The following is a 19,112-nucleotide window of genomic DNA, read 5'->3' as shown; positions in this document are numbered from 1 at the left end:
CAGCTCATGTGTGACTTCAACATAAGCAAAAAAGGCCAGCCCTTCTACTTCCTGCCTCCACTGCACAAGAGTAGGCTATACTGAATGACCCCACGCACTCCTCTAGTGGCTGGAGGAGAAGACTGCAGTCCAATACTCCTGAGACACACACAGAGCACACTGCCCCCAGTGGCCACCAGGAGAATGACCAGACAGTGGGATCTCTCTTTTTTTTTTTTAAGAAATATTGCAAATGCAAACTTACCATTCCCACCTCAGGACTCTGAATCATAACAGGAGTCCAACCAACACTCATCGTGGTGGGCTATGTCAAAAAGACCTTCATGGACCTTCTGGTGTCCACTCTCCTGGACCTGTATAGTACCCTGCTGGAAAGCACCTTAGTCAAAACAAACACTGCACAGGGTTCCATTATGCAGGGTCCAGTGCTGTAAGGCTGCATTACAGGAAACCTTGAGGATTCTTCTCCTTATCAAGCAAAGCTCGGGTACCATCCATTTTGGTTGACAAGCATTTTGAATGGATCCAATTGAAGTCCATGATTCTCAGGAGAATCATCCCGGACCTCCAAGTGTGCTCCAACAGCAGATGCAGCAGATCAGTGACCATCACCTTACAGACACTGGCAAAAAAAACGAGGTGCTTCATGTATAGGAGGGATTATATAGGCGGGGACCTCCTGTTTGATTGATCTGCCAGTGTCCATTCACCTATAGGTGGCGCATAACCCATGATTATAACCTGTTCTGTGTTTCATGATGTACGATAGAGAAAAATAAAGTATATGTGAGCACACTGCCATTAAAGGATATTGTAACAAAGAAAATATCATGTTTGACCTATAACTGCATGTATGCATGTAAAAATAAAACCTCATTACTTTTTCGTTCCTTTATGGGGTAGTCACATGACTGCAGCAGCCTTGCATTTGTTACTTATTCAGCACAGTGTACACAGTAGGGAAGAACTTTTCCCTTTTCTGTCTTGCACTCCAGAAGCGTGCCCCTACTGCAGTCCAGGCCATTTATGACGACATTCTCAGCTGAGAATCGCTTTCCCTATCTGTGTATCTTGCTCTTCACAAGCCTGCTTCTCTGCTGTCAATCAACCTATCAGGCCTGGGCCAAAGATACCCTTAACTGTTAGCAATTTATATCTAACTCGACAGGATGTATAGATTACAAGAGTAGTCCAAGACTTAGCATCCACGGAAAGATTTCTTGAATGTTTTATTATTAGATAGATGCACTGACTCAAATCCCATAAACGTGTAGAAACTATAAGCACTTCAATATGTCATGGTATCAGACTTTTATTAAATAGGCATGATAGTCCCAAAATACACAGATGGTTGGGGCCCACACAGGGACATTTCGTCAGAGCAACCTTAACATCAGTGTACATCAAGACTATTATTTATAGCACTATTGCTATTGTGACTATTAAGTGGTAGTAACATCTAAATATTTATTAGGTTCTGAGTGACTGGTAACAGTGTTCATGTCTATTTATACAGCTGGAATACAGCTTTAACATGGAATAATATGTACTATATGTATTCCTTTACTTTCACAGTTATCCTTTCTGTTTATAATAGTAAAATTATATTGTTAACATACAATAGGGCATTTTTTTAAGTTTTACAAAGTAACAGGTTTAACAATTTCACGTTAAAGTATTGTGGGTGGATAGCTGCAGCTTATAAATATTATCAAATTATGGAAATACATGTTCTGCAAATACAAAGCAATATAATTATACTAAAGGTTTCTCCTCTGACTTTTAATACACTTCATAGAGTATTTCATATTTCAGTGCCGGCACACTTCCTGTAACTTTCCGCTGCTTGGAAGAGAATCTGAAGATTGACAAGCGAGTAACCCGCTTTGTTCTTCCTATTGGAGCCACTATCAATATGGATGGCACAGCCCTCTATGAGGCAGTGGCAGCCATTTTTATTGCTCAGATGAACGGCATTTCCTTGGATGCTGGTCAGATAGCAACAGTCAGGTAAACTGAATTGGTGTGACAGGAACATACTGACTTGTTAACATTTTGTAGAATTATATTTACTGTTGTTTCTTTCTTGCCTTGTAGTCTTACAGCCACATTAGCAAGCGTGGGGGCAGCCAGTATTCCAAGTGCTGGACTTGTCACTATGCTCCTCATCCTAACAGCTGTGGGCCTTCCAACTCAAGACATCAGTCTGCTCATTGCAGTGGACTGGCTACTGTGAGTAAACTGCTTTTTTATTCCAACCTTTTGGGAAAATTACAAAATATTATTTTAGAAATTAGACCTTCATTTTTAGGACAGCTATACTGTAGCTAAGTGAAAGGAACTCCCAGGAAGAAACAGTTGTAAGCAAAATTGTTGCACCCAGCAGTTTCATGACTGGGTAATGTCTCCCTGACCAACATTCTCAGGAACACATCTGCCAGCCTCAGGTTGCCTTCACACTGCTTGATTGCAAAAACATGTTAGAAATGCATATGTGTTTTTGCCATGGTTTTTCCTTGAATTGATGCATTTCTGATGCATTTCCAATGCATTTTCTGGTTGCTTGCACCTGTGAAAAATGGACATGTGACTCAGAAAAGGTACCAAAAACGCAAAGGTGATGCGCTTTTGATGCATTTTTGCTATGTTTTCCATTCATTTCAATAGGGAGGTGCATTTTGGTGAGGTTTTTTAACATGCACCGAACATGCACCAGAAAACACCAACTGAAACGCAACTGAAGGGTGTGAAGCGTTCCATAGGATTTAAAGGGATGCATTTTTCATGCATTTTTGTTCCCTCTTTTTTTAACTAAAAAACTGATCCTTGTGAAAGGGCCATAAGACTGCTTTCGCACTGCTGCTGTGCATTTGCACCAAAATCTATAACAGTGTAATTGATTAGTGTTTCTCTTAGGGAAACTAGAGTTGTTTTGGGTAGTGGCGTACCTAGCATATCTACCCAGTGCCAATCATTTTTAACATCCAACAGGAAAAAAAATTACAATTATTATTATTATACAGGATTTATATAGCACCATCAGTTTGCGCAGCGCTTTACAACATGAGGACAGACAGTACAGTTAAAATATAATTAAATACAGGAATAATTAGAGGGCCCTGCACATTGGAGCTTACAATCTAGAAGGGAGGGTCAAGTGAAACAAAAGGTGATAACTGTGGGGGATGAACTGATGGAGAAAATGAAAATACAGTTGTTAGGTGTGGGTAGGATAGGTTTCTCTGAAGAGTAGAGTTTTCAGGGATTGTCTAAAAGCTAATAGAGTAGGAGATAATCGGACAGATTGGGGTAAGGAGTTCCATAGGATTGGAGAGGCTCTGGAAAAGTCCTGGAGGTGAGCATGGGAAGAGGTGACAAAGGAGCTAGAGAGCAGGAGGTCTTGAGAGGAACAAAGAGAATGATTAGGTTGGTATTTTGAGACTAGGCTAGTGATGTAATTGGGGGCTAAATTGTGGATGGCTTTGTAAGTTGTTGTTAGTATTTTGAATATAATTCAATGGGTGAATGGAAGCCAGTGGAGGGATTGACAGAGAGGAGTAGCAGACAAAGAGCAATTGGAAAGCTGGATGAGTCTGGCAGCAGCATTCATGATGGGTTGAAGGGGAGATAGCCTATGTAGAGGTAAGCCAATGAGAAGGGAGTTGCAGAAGTCAAGGTGAGAGATGACCAGGGTGTGATTTAAGAGCTTTGTTGTGTCATTGGTTCGAAAGAGATGTATTTTTGAGATGTTGAGGAGGTTGAGGTGACAAGATTTAGACAGTGATTGGACATGGGGCTTAAAGGAGAGTTCAGATTCCAGGACAACACCTAGGACCTTGGCATGCGGGGATGGGCTGATAGTTGTACCATCAGTTTTGACAGAGCGATCGGGGGAAGGGGCATGTGGTGGAGGAAAAAATATAAGTTGGTATTGGATAGATTGAGTTTGAGGAAGTGGTGTGACATCCAGACTGATATATCTGTTAATAAGTGAGGAGACTGGAGAGGGAGTGAGAAATATATTTGGGTGTCGACAGCATAGAGATTGTATTGGAAGCCATGGGAGGCTAGCAGCTGACCCAGGGAGGAGGTGTAGATTGAAAAAAGGGGAGGTCCAAAAACAGAACCTTGGGGGACCCCAACAGAGAAAGGAAGAGGAGAGGAGGAAGTAGAATTGTAAGTAACGCTAAAGGTGGATATGTGAGAACATAAGGGAACCAGTCATGGAGACCAAAGGTGTGGAGTTTTTTGAGGAGGAGGGGGTGGTCAACCGTATCAAATGCAGCAGAAAGGTCCAGGAGTAGGAGTACAGAATAGTGTCCATTGGTTTTGGCCATTAGTAGATTGTTTGTTAATTTTAGGAGAGCAGTTTCTGTGGAGTGTTGAGGATGATATTCAGACTGAAGGTGATCAAGAAGGATACATTAAGTAATAAAGGAGCACATGTAGCCCGGGAACACCAGACTATGCTGACATTGGGAGGTGCCTGCAGGGGCATAGTGAAATAAAACCTGAGCCTACTCACAGTATACACAGCACACATACAGTATGTCACAGTCCTTATATCCACAAAATATGCTGTAATTAATATGCTACAAGTGAGATTTTAACAGACACATACAGTGTAGGGGCCAGGAGTGGGTAACACAGAGAGTGCAGAGCCCAGGTGTGTGACATGCGGAGAGTGGAGGGTTCAGGAGTGCATAACACACAAAATGCAGGGTCCAGAAGTGCAGAGGGTGCAGGGCTCAGGAGTGGGTAATGTAGAGAGTACAAGGCTGAGGAGTGGGTAACACAGAGAGTGTAGGGGTCAGGAATGAATAATGCACAGAATGCAGGGGGGAAAAAAGTGTGTAACACACATAATGCAGCGGAAGGAGTGGCTAACACAGAAAGTGCAGGGTTCAGGAGTGCGTAACACACAGGCCACTATACAGAATACAACTAAAAGTTATCCCCTCCTCCCAGTCAAATCACCCCACCAAGAGCACACTGTACAGATCACTTCTCACAGCCCTAAACTACCCTCCAAGTCTATCCTTGTACAGAGCCACCTTGTCTGTACAGACCCCCTTCACAGCCCAACTCCTCAGTACAGCGCGCCCCCACCACCACCAGCACATACCCCCTTCAGCACAGATTTCTCTCATCAACTTACTAGATGCAGGGGCAGTTTAGAGTCAGGGAAGTCCTTACCTTGGTTGTGTCATGTGACCAGAGCCAAGGAGGAGCCTCCCCCTGGCTCTTAATTTTGGTATTTATATTTATATGTGCAAAATGTCGAACTTTCACCTCATCAAAAGACAAACAAGTCATTAAAAGCATTACATTTATTTAATAAGATTATGATACATTGATAAAGTTTGCTACGAATCCAATAATTTTGACTGTAGGCTTATAGCACTTAAAAAAAGCCTCCAGGCATTAAACCTCACTTTTCCACTGACCATATGAACTGGTTATACAATCCCTGTCTAAAAGTATGGAATCACCACTCTTGGAAAATGTTAATTCAATTGTATAAATGTGTAGAAAAAAAAAACTAATCACAGAAATGCTTCAAAACTCTTAAAGCCAGAAGGTTGGAATTTTAATAAACAGTTTAAAAAAATTAAAAATAAAGAAAACTATAGTCAGCTGTTACTGTTTTTGCAGATTAAGCAGAGGAAACAAATGTGGAATCACTCAATTTTAACCACTTGACCACTGGGCACTTAAACCCCCTTCCTAACCAGACCAATTTTGAGCTTTCGGTGCTCTCACATTTTGAATGACAATTACTCAGTCATGCAACACTGTACCTATATGAAATTTTTGTCCTTTTTTCACACAAATAAAACTTTCTTTTGGTTGTATTTAATCACCACTTAGTTTTTTATTTTTTGCGCTATAAAAGAAAAAAGACCGAAAATTCTGTAAAAAAAATTTATTTTTCTTTGTTTCTCTTATAAAATTTAGCAAATTAGTAATTTTTCTTCATATATTTTGGGCAAAGTTTATACCGCTACATATCTTTGGTAAAAAATAACCCAAATCAGTGTATATTATTTGGTCTTTGTGAAAGTTATAGAGTCCACAAGCTATGGTGCCAATCTCTGAAAATTGATCACACCTGAAGTACTGACGGCCTATTTCATTTCTTGAGACCCTAACAAGCCAGGAAAGTACAAATACCCCCCAAATTACCCCTTTTTGGAAAGTAGACATTCCAAGGAATTTAGTAAGAGGCATGGTGAGTTTTTTCAAGTTGTAAGTTTTTCCCACAATTCTTTGCAAAATCAAGATTTTTTTTTTCTCTTTTCTTTTCACAAAATTGTTATATTAGCAGGTTATATCTCACACACAGCATATGCATAGCACAAATTACACCACAAAACACATTCTGCTACTCCTCCTGAGTGTGGCGATACCACATGTGTGAGACTTTTACACAGCGTGGCCACATACAGAGGCCCAACATGCAGGGAGCGCCATCAGGCGTTCTTGGAGCATAAATTACAGATATAAATTCTTGACTACCTCTTATGCCACGTACACACGAGCGGACATTACGGCGGACTTTGCCCGGCGGACTTTTCGATGTACTTTCCGACGGACTTTCTGAATGAACGGACTTGCCTACACACAATCCACCAAAGTCCGTCGAATTCGTACGTGATGACGTACGACCGGACTAAAACAAGGAAGTTCATAGCCAGTAGCCAATAGCTGCCCTAGCATGGCTTTTTGTCCGTCGAACTAGCATACAGACGGCGGACTTTTCGACCGGACTCGATTTCAACGGATAAATTTTAAACAAGTTTCAAATCTAAGTCCGTCCAACTTTTGAGAAAACAAAGTCCGCTGGAGCCCACACACATCGAATTGTCCGACGAAATCCAGTCCGCCGGGCAAAGTCCGCCGTAATGTCCGCTCGTGTGTACGCGGCATTACACTTTTGAAGGCCCTGGAGAACCAGAACAATGGAAACGCCCCAAAAATTACCAAATTTTGGAAAGAAAACAACCCAGTGTATAATCTATGAGGCATATTGAGTCTTTTGAACATGTCATTTCTTTCTACAAGTTTTTGGAAAATGTGTAAAGAAAATGAAAACGCATTTTTTTTACACAACGTTGTCCATTTACACAATATTTCTAACACATAGCATGTACATACCAAAAATTACACCCCAAAATAGATTCTCTTACTCCTCCTGAGTACGGTGATACCACATTTGTGAGACTTTTTCACAGCCTGGCCACATACAGAGGGTCAACATGCAGGGAGCACCATCAGGTGTTCTAGGGACATAAGTTTCAAATCTAATTTGACTAGCTATTACGGCACTGTAGTGGCATGGATGTGGCATGGATGAGCATGAATGGAGATGGATGAGCCGTGGATGGGGATGGCTGAGCATGAATGAGTATTGCCGGGTACGGCTGAGTATGGCTGGGTATAGATGGGATGGCTGGGTACAGCTGAGTACAGCTGGGTATGACTGAGTATGGCTGGGTATAGATGGTACGGCTGAGTATGGCTGGGTACTACTGAGTACAGCTGGGTACAACTGAGTACAGCTGGGTACGGCTGGGTACGGCTGGTTATGGCTGGATATGGCTGAGTATGGCTGGGTACGGCTGGGTATGGCTAGGTACGGCTGAGTATTGCTGGGTATGGCTGAGTATGGATGGGTATGGCTAATTATGGATGGGATGGATGAGTATTGCTGAGGATGGATGGATGGCTGAGCATGGATGGATGGATGAGTATGCTGAGTATGGATGAGGATGGATGGATGAGTATGCTGAGTATGGATGGGTGAGCATGGATGGATGGATGAGTATGCTGAGTATGGATGGATGAGTAGGCTGAGTATGGATGGGTGAGCATGGATGGATGGATGAGTATGGATGGGTATGCAGAGTATGGATGGATGGATGAGTATGCAGAGTATGGATGGGTATGCTGAGTATGGATGGATGGATGAGTATGCCGAGTATGGGTGGGTATGCCAAGTATGGATGGGTATGCAGAGTATGGATGGATGGATATGCAGCGTATGGATGGGTATGCTGAGTATGGATGGATGGATGGATGGGTATGCAGAGTATGGATGAGTATGCAGAGTATGGATGGATGGATAGATGGATGGGTATGCAGAGTATGGATGGGTATGCAGAGTATGGATGGGTATGTTGAGTATGGATGGATGGATAGATGGGTATGCAGAGTATGGATGAGTATGCAGAGTATGGATGAGTATGCAGAATATGGATGAGTATACAAAGGATGGATGCATGGATGGGTATGCAGAGTATGGAGGGATGGATGGATGGGTATGCAGAGTATGGATGAGTATGCAGAGTATGGATGGATGGATTGATGGATGGGTATGCAGAGTATGGATGGGTATGCAGAGTATGGATGGATGGGTATGCAGAGTATGGATGGATGGGTATGCAGAGTATGGATGAGTATGCAGAGTATGGATGAGTATGCAGAGTATGGATGGATGGATGGATAGATGGATGGATGGGTATGCAGAGTATGGATGAGTATGCAGAGGATGGATATGCAGAGTATGGAGGGATGGATGGCTGGGTATCCATAGTATGGATGAGTATGCAGAGTATGGATGAGTATGCAGAGTATGGATGGATGGATGGGTATGCAGAGTATGGATGGGTATGCATGGCTGAGTATGCAGAGTACGGATGAGTATGCAGAGTATGGATGGATGGGTATGCAGAGTATGGATGGGTATGCATGGTTGAGTATGCAGAGTATGGATGGGTATGCATGGCTGAGAATGGATGGATAGATGGAGTTGTCACTGAGCAGCGCTGTGGGCACTACACATCCAGCCCACAGCGCTGCTGCCACCGATCTCTCCCCTCTCCACTCACACTAGACGGAGAAGGGAAAGAGGAACTGGATATCACGCCAGTTTGTTTACATGTGATCGTTCCATCATTTGACAGAGTGATCACATGGTAAACGGCCGCATCCTGAAAAATGATGTCATCATCACCAAACATCCTTTCAGCTTTAATTTGAGTGTATTTACATCCAAATCAGGTGAACGGTGTAGGAATTACAACAGTTTGTATATGTGCCTCCCACTTTTTAAGGGACCAAAAGTAATGGGACAGATTAACAATCATCCATCAAACTTTCACTTTTTAATACTTGGTTGCAAATCCTTTGCAGTCAATTACAGCCTGAAGTCTGGAACGCATAGACATCACCAGACGCTGGGCTTCATCCCTGGTGATGCTCTGCCAGGCCTCTACTGCAACTGTCTTCAGTTTCTGCTTGTTCTTGGGGCATTTTCCCTTCAGTTTTGTCTTTAGCAAGTGAAATGCATGCAACGTGACCATTGCATAACATTCCACTTCTTTCTCTTAAAAAACTCTTTGGTTGCTTTCGCAGTATGCTTTGGGTCATTGTCCATCTGCACTGTGAAGCGCCATCCAATGAGTTCTGAAGCATTTTGCTGAATATGAGCAGATAATATTGCCCGAAACACTTCAGAATTCATCCTGCTGCTTTTGTCAGCAGTCACATCATCAATAAATACAAGAGAACCAGTTCCATTGGCAACCATACATGCCCACGCCATGACACTACCACCACTATGCTTCACTGATGAGTTGGTATGCTTTGGATCATGAGCAGTTCCTTTCCTTCTCCATACTCTTCTCTTCCCATCACTCTGGTACAAGTTGATCTTGGTCTCATCTGTCCAAAGGATGTTGCTCCAGAACTGTGAAGGCTTTTTTAGATGCTGTTTGGCAAACTCTAATCTGGCCTTCCTGTTTTTGAGGCTCACCAATGGTTTACATCTTGTGGTGAACCCTCTGTATTCACTTTGGTAAAGTCTTCTCTTGATTGTTGACTTTGACACACATACACCTACCTCCTGGAGAGTGTTCTTCATCTGGCCAACTGTTGTGAAGGGTGTTTTCTTCACCAGGGAAAGAATTCTTCGGTCATCTACCACAGTTGTTTTCTGTGGTCTTCCGGGTCTTTTGGTGTTGCTGTGCTCACCGGTGCATTCTTTCTTTTTAAGGATGTCCCAAACAGTTGATTTGGCCACACCTAATGTTTTTGCTATCTCTCTGATGGGTTTGTTTTGTTTTTTCAGCCTAATGATGGCTTGCTTCACTGATAGTGACAGCTCTTTGGATCTCATATTGAGAGTTGACAGCAACAGATTCCAAATGCAAATAGCACTCTTGAAATGAACTCTGGACCTTTTATCTGCTCCTTGTAAAAGGGATAATGAGGTTATAACGCACACCTGGCCATGGAACAGCTGAGCAGCCAATTGTCGCATTACTTTTGGCCCCTTAAAAAGTGGGAGGCACATATACAAACTGTTGTAATTCCTACACCGTTCACCTGATTTGGATGTAAATACCCTCAAATTAAAGCTGAAAGTCTGCAGTCAAATCACATCTTGTTCGTTTCATTTCAAATCCATTGTGGTGGTGTATAGAGCCAAAAAGATTAGAATTGTGTCGATGTCCCAATATTTATGGACCTGACTGTATATACACTATATTACCAAAAGTATTGGGACACCTGCCTTTACACACACATGAACTTTAATGGCATCCCAGTCTCCGTCTGTAAGGTTTAATATTGAGTAGGCACACCCTTTGCAGTTGTCAGGGACATGCTGGCTATAGTGCAGCTGATGCTCAAAGGCAAATGCACAGGCGTGATCTTGCAGGTGCCCATCTTGCGAGGCACGGGCGCACGAATGTGTGCATGCATACAAATATTTGCATGGAAGTGTGCAGGCCTTTGCGCATGGAGGTTTGCCATTAACACTGGCACCAAATGGCATATACAGTGCTTTGCAAAAGTATTCACCCCCCTGGCTTTTTACCTATTTTGTTACATTACAGCCATTAGTTCAATGTTTTTTTAATCTGAATTATATGTGATAGATCAGAACACAATAGTCTAAGTTGGTGAAGTAAAATTAGAAAAATACATACATAAAACTATTTTTCATAAATAAAAAACTGATAATTGACATGTGCATATGTATTCACCCCCTTTGTTATAAAGCCCATAAAAAGTTCTGGTGCAACCAATTACCTTCAGAAGTCACATAATTAGTGAAATGATGTCCACCTGTGTGCAATCTAAGTGTCACATGATCTGTTTAGGGATGAGCCGAACACCCCCGGTTCGGTTCGCATCCAGAACATGCGAACAGGCAAAAAATTCATTCGAACATGCGAAAACCGTTAAAGTCTATGTGACACGAACATGAATAATCAAAAGCGCTAATTTTAAAGGCTTATATGCAAGTTATTGTCATAAAAAGTGTTTGGGGACCTGGGTCCTGCCCCAAGGGACATGTATCAATGCAAAAAAAAGTTTTTTGGGAGCAGTGATTTTAATAATGCTTAAACAATAAAAGTGAAATATTCCTTTAAATTTCGTACCTGGTGGGTGTCTATAGTATACCTGTAAAGTAGCGCATGTTTCCCGTGTTTAGAACAGTCTGAGAGCAAAATGACATTTCTAAAGGAAACATGGTGGTGGCAGCATGGTGGGGATGTTTTTCAGCAGTCGGGACTGGGAAACTGGTCGGGGTTGAGGGAAAGATGGATGGTGCTAAATACAGGGATATTCTTGAGCAAAACCTGTACCACTCTGTGTGTGATTTGAGGCTAGGATGGAGGTTCACCTTCCAGCAGGACAATGGCCCCAAACACACTGCTAAAGCAACACTTGAGTGGTTTAAGGGGAAACATGTAAATGTGTTGGAATGGCCTAGTGACAAGATGTGACAAGCTCATAGAGACTTATCCAAAGCGACTTGGAGCTGTGATAGCCACAAAAGGTGGCTCTAAAAAGTATTGACTTTAGGGGGGTGAGTAGGTATGCACATGGACTTTTTCTGTTATTTTGTCCTATTTGTTGTTTGCTTCACAATAAAAAAAAAAAAAAAAAAAAACATCTTCAAAGTTGTGGGAATGTTCTGTAAATGAAATGATGCAAATCCTCAAACAATCCATGTTAATTCCAGGTTGTGAGGCAACCTTTTGCAAGGCACTGTATAAGTGCAGCAGTCGCACTAGAACATTGATGTCTGGTCTGCAGCTGTACTTGTGTTCTTGAACTTGATCCTGTTTACTTCTGTAATAGACTTGACTTGCCTCTGACTATGTTTGATTATATTCTACCCTGACCCTGGCCTGAATCTGGACTTTGCCTCTACCTTCTGCTTATCTGCCTGAAATTGTGTTGCCAATCTCTTCCTGTACCTTGACCATTCCTTGTCTGCTGTCCATGCCTGCATATGTCCGTCTGTTACCAACCCGGCTTGTCTGACTATGCATCCTGTGTCACTTCTGCCCTGAATGCACCTGCCTTGCTCCTTCCTACTGGAGTAGCCTTTATCGTGGGCCATTAGTCTTCCTGCACCAGCTACTGCCACTGCCTACTTCTGCCTGCTACCACCAGCCCAGGGTCTGCTGTTCCTGCAAACACCTGCTGTTCCTGCCAACACCTGCTGTTCAGCTATCTGATCCATCTTGGTGACGCACCTGCTACAAGCAAGACTGTACAGGCACCTTTACATCACTGAACTCTCGCAGCCACTGTTACAACATTGGTGGTCTCCGAGCAGGGGGCTATACGAGAGGCCTTCCCTCTGCATGTCAGGCTCAGCTGTCAGGTATGTGACAGGAGCTATAACAGCTTCAACTCTTCTGGGAAGGCTGTCTACAAAGTTTAGAATTGTGTCTATGGGAATGTTTGACCATTCTTCCAGAGGTCAGGTACTGATGTGGATGAGAAGGCCTGACTCGCAGTCTCCACTCTAATTCATCCCAAAGGTGTTCTATTGTGTTGAGGTCAAGACTCTATTCAGGCCAGTCAAGTTCTTCCACCCCAAACTTGCTAATCCATATCTTTATGGACCTTGTTTGTGCACTGCTGTCATGTTGCTAGTCATGTTGGATCAGGAAGGGGCCATCCCAAACTGTTCCCACAAAGTTGGGAGCATGAAATTGTCCAAAATTTCTTGGTATGTTGACACCTTAAGAGTTCCCTTCACTGGAAGTAAAGGGCCAAGCCCAACCCCTGAAAAACATGCCCTTCACCATAATACCCCTCCACCAAATTATTTGGACCAGTGCACAAAGCAAGGACCATAAAGACATGGGATGAATTAGAGTGGTGACTGTGAGCCAGGCCTTCTCGTCCACATCAGTGCCTGACCTAACAAATGTGCTTCTGGAAGAATGGTCAAACATTCCCATAGACACACTCTTAAACCGTGTGGACAGCTTTCCAAAAACAGTTGTAGCTGTTATAGCTGCAAAGGGTGGGCCAACTCAATATTGAAACCTATAGTCTAAGACTGGGATGCCATTAAAGTTCATGTGAATGTAAAGGCAGACGTCCCTATACATTTGGTAAGATAGTGTACATTCATCATTGCTTGTTTTTGCCACTTTAGCCATGTGCCAAACTCAAACCTCCCCCATATAATGGTAGATGTGGGGGTCATAGAAGGAGAAAGGCATGCCAGCCCATACCACTATGGTCACTGGGGTAACTGGAGAAAATGTATATAAAGCCCATTGTTGTTATAATTGCTTTGAATATTTACACAATGGTACATTAACTTAGCATATAAATAAAAAATATACTTAAATATACCATATATTGTAATAAGCGGCAATCATTATAAATGGTCTCGGCTTCTCATATCAAAGTGGTTATCTGGGTCACCTTGGTTTCTGATTAAATCAATCTATAGCTTTTAAAAAGTCTTAAAGTGGTTGTTAACCCACTGCAACTAAATCGTCTTATCTCCTTTGTACCATAATAACAAGTGTCCCTGTGCCTGTGTTATGTAAAAAGTGTTTTGACCTGTACCTATATGAGCTCTGCTCCCGGCGCTCAGCTGATTCCTTGCATCTCTTCACTTTCCAGCTCACAGCTTCAGTGGGCGGGGCCAAGCCCTCCTGCTGATGTCAGCCGGGAGGAGGGGAAGAGAGGAGAGAGAGAGCCGACAGTCAGCTGAGCTCCGGGAGAGGAGCTCATATAGGTACAGATCGGAAGATTGTTTACATTACACAGGCACAGGGACACTTGTTATTATGGTACAGAGGGGATAAGACAATTTAGTTGCAGTTATGAGAGTAGGAGGGAAGGGGGGGCAAGCGCTGGTATGAGCAGACAGGCAGGCTGGGGAGGGGGAGAAGGACAGATGAGACACAGGAGATAGGAGACAGATAGCAGGCTGCAGATGACAGAATCACGTAAACTGACCACAGTGTCAGGGCTCATCTGGAATATGCAGTGCATTTTTGGGCACCAGTTCACATAAAGGATGTTGGGAACTGGAGAAATTGCAGAGAAGGGTGAACAAACCTAAAAGAGGCATGAAGGAGCTCAGCTGTGGGGAAAGATTGGCTGAACTGAATTTATTCTCTCTTGAGAAGAGGAGATTAAGGAGGGATATGATCAACATGTTTAAATACATAAATGGTCTTTATACCTGTAGTAACTTGGTGTGGAGTTATTCATGGTAAGGTAATCACAGAGGACAAGGGGGTACACTCTATGTCTGGAGGAAAAGATATTTAGAGAGAGAAGGGGTAAGTGACCCATGTGTAATATAAAATGTATTTATTGGAGGGAAAGACAATTGGCATTTTACACAAACAGTTAAAAGAATGCGCTCTTCAATAGGTTAGGGCCTCTGGTGGTAATCCTCTGCAAAGTCTGGCACCCCCTGGTGTGTCTTCTTGGCTCTACAGGTTACCCACCAGTCCACCTAGTGTGTTCGCTTCGCTTGTACTAAGGTGTCATATTATGCTGAAGATTACCACCAGACGCCCTAACCTATTGATGAGCGAGTTCTTTATACTGTATGTATAAGTTGCCAATTATCTTTCCCAATATATACAGTATGTTTTATAGTACACCTAGATTGGGCCCCCTCTTTTCTCTATCAGTTTACCCTGAGCCACTTCAGTCTCTAAGGAGGTGCTGCATCAAATGTCTGAGGCCAACAAGAAGCCGCCCTGGATGTTCCAATTGAACTTAATGGACTTTTTTACTGAACTCATAATATCATCAGTATACACACGACACTCATTGCGCCATAAACCCCCCTTTTTCTATCTATACAGGCAAAATGATTTAACCTCCAAATACGGAAAGTCTTCTTCACAGTAAGAGCTGTGAAAATATGCAATAGATCCCCCCACCCCCCGCTAGAGAAAATTGGATCCATTTTTGTTTTTTGCCTTCCTCTGGATCAACTGTGTGCATAGGATTGTGTATATGGAGATTTTCTGTGTGTGTGTGTGTTTTTTTTTGTATGCTTTTATCTCTGTGGGTTAAACTGGATGGACTTGTGTGTTTTTTCAACCAGACTAACTACAGTGCCTTGAAAAAGTATTCACACCCCTTGAAATTTTCCACATTTTATCATGTTACAACCAAAAACGTAAATGTAATTTATTGGGATTTTATGTGATAGACCAACACAAAGTGGCACATAATTGTGAAGTGGAAGGAAAATGATAAATAGTTTTCTAAAATGTTTACATATGAATATCTGAAAAGTGTGGCGTGCATCTGTATTCAGCCCTCTTTACTCTGATACCCCTAACTAAAATCTAGTGGAACCAATTGCCTTCAGAAGTCACTAAATAGAAATAGTAAATAGAGTCGGCCTGTGTGTAATGTAATCTCAGTATAAATACAGCTGTTCTGTAAAGCCCTCAGAGGTCTGTTAGAGAACCTTAGTGCACAAACAACATCATGAAGGCGAAGGAATACACCAGACAGGTCAGGGATAAAGTTGTGGAGACGTTTAAAGCAGTTTTAGGTTTTAAAAAAATATTCCTAGCTTTGAACATCTCACGGAGCACTGTTCAATCAATCATCCGAAAATGGAAAGACTATGGCACAACTGCAAACCTACCAAGACAGGGCCGTCCACCTAAACTGACAGGCCGGGCAAGGAGAGCATTAATCATAGAAGCAGCCAAGAGTCCCATGGTAACTCTGGAGGAGCTGCAGAGATCCACAGCTCAGGTGGGAGAATCTGTCCACAGGACAACTATTAGTCGTGCACTCCAAAAATCTGGCCTTTATGGAAGAATGGCAAGAAGAAAGCCATTGTTCAAAGAAAGCCATAAGAATTTCAGCTGGGGAAGCCATGGGGGGGACACAGCAAACATGTGGAAGAAGGTGTTCTGGTCAGATGAGACCAATATTGCACTTTTTGGCCTAAAAGCAAAACACTGCACATCGCCCTGAACACCCCCATCCCCACTGTGAAAAATGGTGGTGGCAGCATCATGTACTGTAGAGAGGATGCTTTTCTTTAGCAGGGACAGGGAAGCTGGTCAGAGATGATAGGAAGATGGATGGAGTTAAATACAGGGCAGCCTTAGAAGAAAACCTGTTAGAGTCTGCAAAAGACTTGAGACTGGGACGGAGGTTAACCTTCCAGCAGGACAACGACCCTAAACATACAGCCAGAGCTACAATGGAATGGTTTAGAGCAAAGCATTTTCATGTGTTAGAATGTCCCAGTCAAAGTCCAGACCTAAATCCAATTGGGAATCTGTGGCAAAACTTGAAAATTGCTATTCACAGACGATCTCCATCCAATCTGACAGAGCTTGAGTTATTTTGCAAAGAAGAATGGGCAAAAATGTCACTCTCTGGATGTGCAAAGCTGGTAGAGACCTACCCAAAAAGACTTGCAGCTGTAATTGCAGAGAAAGGTGGTTCTACAAAGTATTGACTCAGGGGACTGAATACAAATGCACATCACACTTTTTAGATTTTTTTTTTGTAAAAGATTTTGAAAACCATTTATCATTTTCCTTCAACTTCCCAATTATGTGCCACTTTGTGTTGGTCTATCACATAAAATCCCAATAAAATACATTTGCGTTTTTGGTTGTAACATGACAAAATGTGGAAAATGTCAAGGGGTATGAATACTTTTTCAAGGCACTGTATGTAACTATGTCCCAATTTGTTTTAACAGAGACCGAATGAGGACTTCAATCAATGTGGTTGGTGATTCATTTGGAGCTGGCATCATCTACCACCTTTCCAAAGCTGAGTTAGCTGCTATTGATGCCAAACATGATGTGAAGGATGGATCAGATATAATGAAATTGCACACAATGAATCACGAAGGTGCAAGGAAACCTATCAGGGAGGGCATTGGCACCCCACCATTCTCTGGCTATGCCTCCTTGCCTACTGATGAGTATGAAGTTCAGGTGGAGCCATCTCTGCACCTTTAATTTTTACCCTTTGCTGCATTTGCTGTTATTTCAGCTACATTGTGATTGCAGCAGTGAGTTTATTTTTCAGTGCCAGCCTCAGGTTACCCAGCTTTCCTTACTAACATTAGCACTAATCAGGCAAGGCATTGGTGCGATGTCTACTGGTTAGCTGCTGCCTTTGCTGTCCCCTCTATTCACTCCTATAGGAACTATAATCCAAAATCTGGGTGCCCAACTTTGCAGTTAGTGGAAGCTTGTGAAATGAACCCTCATCTATGAATATCATAATTTGTAGTGTCTGAAGTATCCAGCTGCTGAGTACTGTATAGCTTTCAAGACTCCTTCTGCTACAGAGGTAACAAAACAGACCAATTTTGAGCACCAAAATCATGGAAACACACAGCTGAAGGTCATTATGCTATGGGGTCTTTTCATGAAAGCTATTTTATTGTATGTCTAAATAAAAAATAAATTAAATAAAAGTCATTGTAAAAAAAGTGTGGTACATCTGAGTAGGTGAGATTTTAAAATGGGAGGTACAACAAAGCACAATTTCAAATGGGGATGGCATTCTTGCATCTATTTGAGCCACACAGGGGCTTTGCTCCAATGTATGACATGCATCCTTACATGTGTCTGTGATAATAATGTGGGCACATTCAAATTCACATTAAAATAATGGGACAAGTAATTTGATGGTGCATCTTTACATTTTGAACAAAGTATTACGTTATGCAGTAGCTTTAATTTAAAAATCCAAGAAGTGTACTCTAGAGCTTCCCTCTCGGTCAATGTCCTACACAATCCCTGCATAGGATGGCAGCATATTTTGCAGCCTTCTCTAACCTATAATCCAGCATATACATGAAAGCATGGCAGCCACAGTCCTCCTTTGTAGATGCATTTCACTTAAGCTTATTAGCAAAACAACTAGTCTAAGCAGCTTGTACAGGATATTGACACTAAATAAGGTTTGCTGCAGTGGGAAGCGTTTCAGATTGTAGCTGCTGTTCTTTCATCTTTGATTTGAAATATAGTGAATACTGTGTCATATTATGCTTTTTTTTGGCATAAAAATGCAAAAGAGTTAAAGCAGTTCTAATATGGCAAAAGGCAGCATTTAAATGGAATGTATATGTTGTTACTTACCTTAAATAAAAAATGTTGTTTTCATATTTATGCAAGCATATTCTTTTAAAACAATGTGTTAAATACAGCGTTTTGTGAATTACCTATTAGACAAAGCTCTCAGTGGACTGAAACTTTATCTGTTTAACAAATGTTAAGATATACAGTAATGTCAGCCACGGTACATTATACACTACGTCAGCAGACTCATAGACTTCTTTTGTAGAGAGGGCTTGTGTCTGCTTCAGTCTGATCATAGGCATACGCAGGGGGTGTACCAGGAGTGCCTGGGCACACCCTATTCACTAGGTGTGTTGCCAATACCCCTACTTCCTGGGTTTACCCCCTCCTTTTTGCCCCCCCCCCTCACCACTCATTCACTGTATCCATTCATAACTGAAGCATAGCAAAATGTGTTTACTATGCTTCAGTTTGTGAATGAACAAGAAGCCACTCATCACAGAGCACTTCCCATTCATTCACTGCCCCATGCAGCTGAGGCCACAGAGAAAGTCATATGTGTTTGAGTTTTGGGGTGCACACCCTAATGCGCACACCTGTGTGCCTGATATATTGGAAGTGGATTAAAAGATATGCTCTTTTTATACACAGAGTGAGTGGTTTTCAGACAATTTCATAAGGACCAGATACTGGGTTCTAAATTTGCTAATCCTCCATTCTACGGAAAGAAAATAAACT

General features: G+C 42.2%; 1 protein-coding gene across 1 annotated transcript in view; it reads left to right on the top strand.

Moving 5' to 3' along the window:
- Positions 1 to 18,398, top strand: part of LOC141110754 (excitatory amino acid transporter 2-like) — a 470,509-nt gene extending 452,111 nt beyond the window's left edge. Inside the window, exons 8-10 of the mRNA XM_073602336.1 lie at positions 1,816 to 2,010; positions 2,098 to 2,232; positions 17,039 to 18,398. Coding sequence (XP_073458437.1) covers positions 1,816 to 2,010; positions 2,098 to 2,232; positions 17,039 to 17,303 — 595 coding nt within the window. The 3' untranslated portion in view covers positions 17,304 to 18,398. The remainder of the gene's footprint in view (positions 1 to 1,815; positions 2,011 to 2,097; positions 2,233 to 17,038) is intronic.
- The last annotated feature ends 714 nt before the right edge of the window (positions 18,399 to 19,112 follow it).

The sequence above is a fragment of the Aquarana catesbeiana genome, linkage group LG10 (assembly GCF_042186555.1).
Source record: "Aquarana catesbeiana isolate 2022-GZ linkage group LG10, ASM4218655v1, whole genome shotgun sequence".
NCBI classification, from domain to species: domain Eukaryota; kingdom Metazoa; phylum Chordata; class Amphibia; order Anura; family Ranidae; genus Aquarana; species Aquarana catesbeiana.
This window is presented reverse-complemented; position numbering and strand designations above follow the sequence as displayed.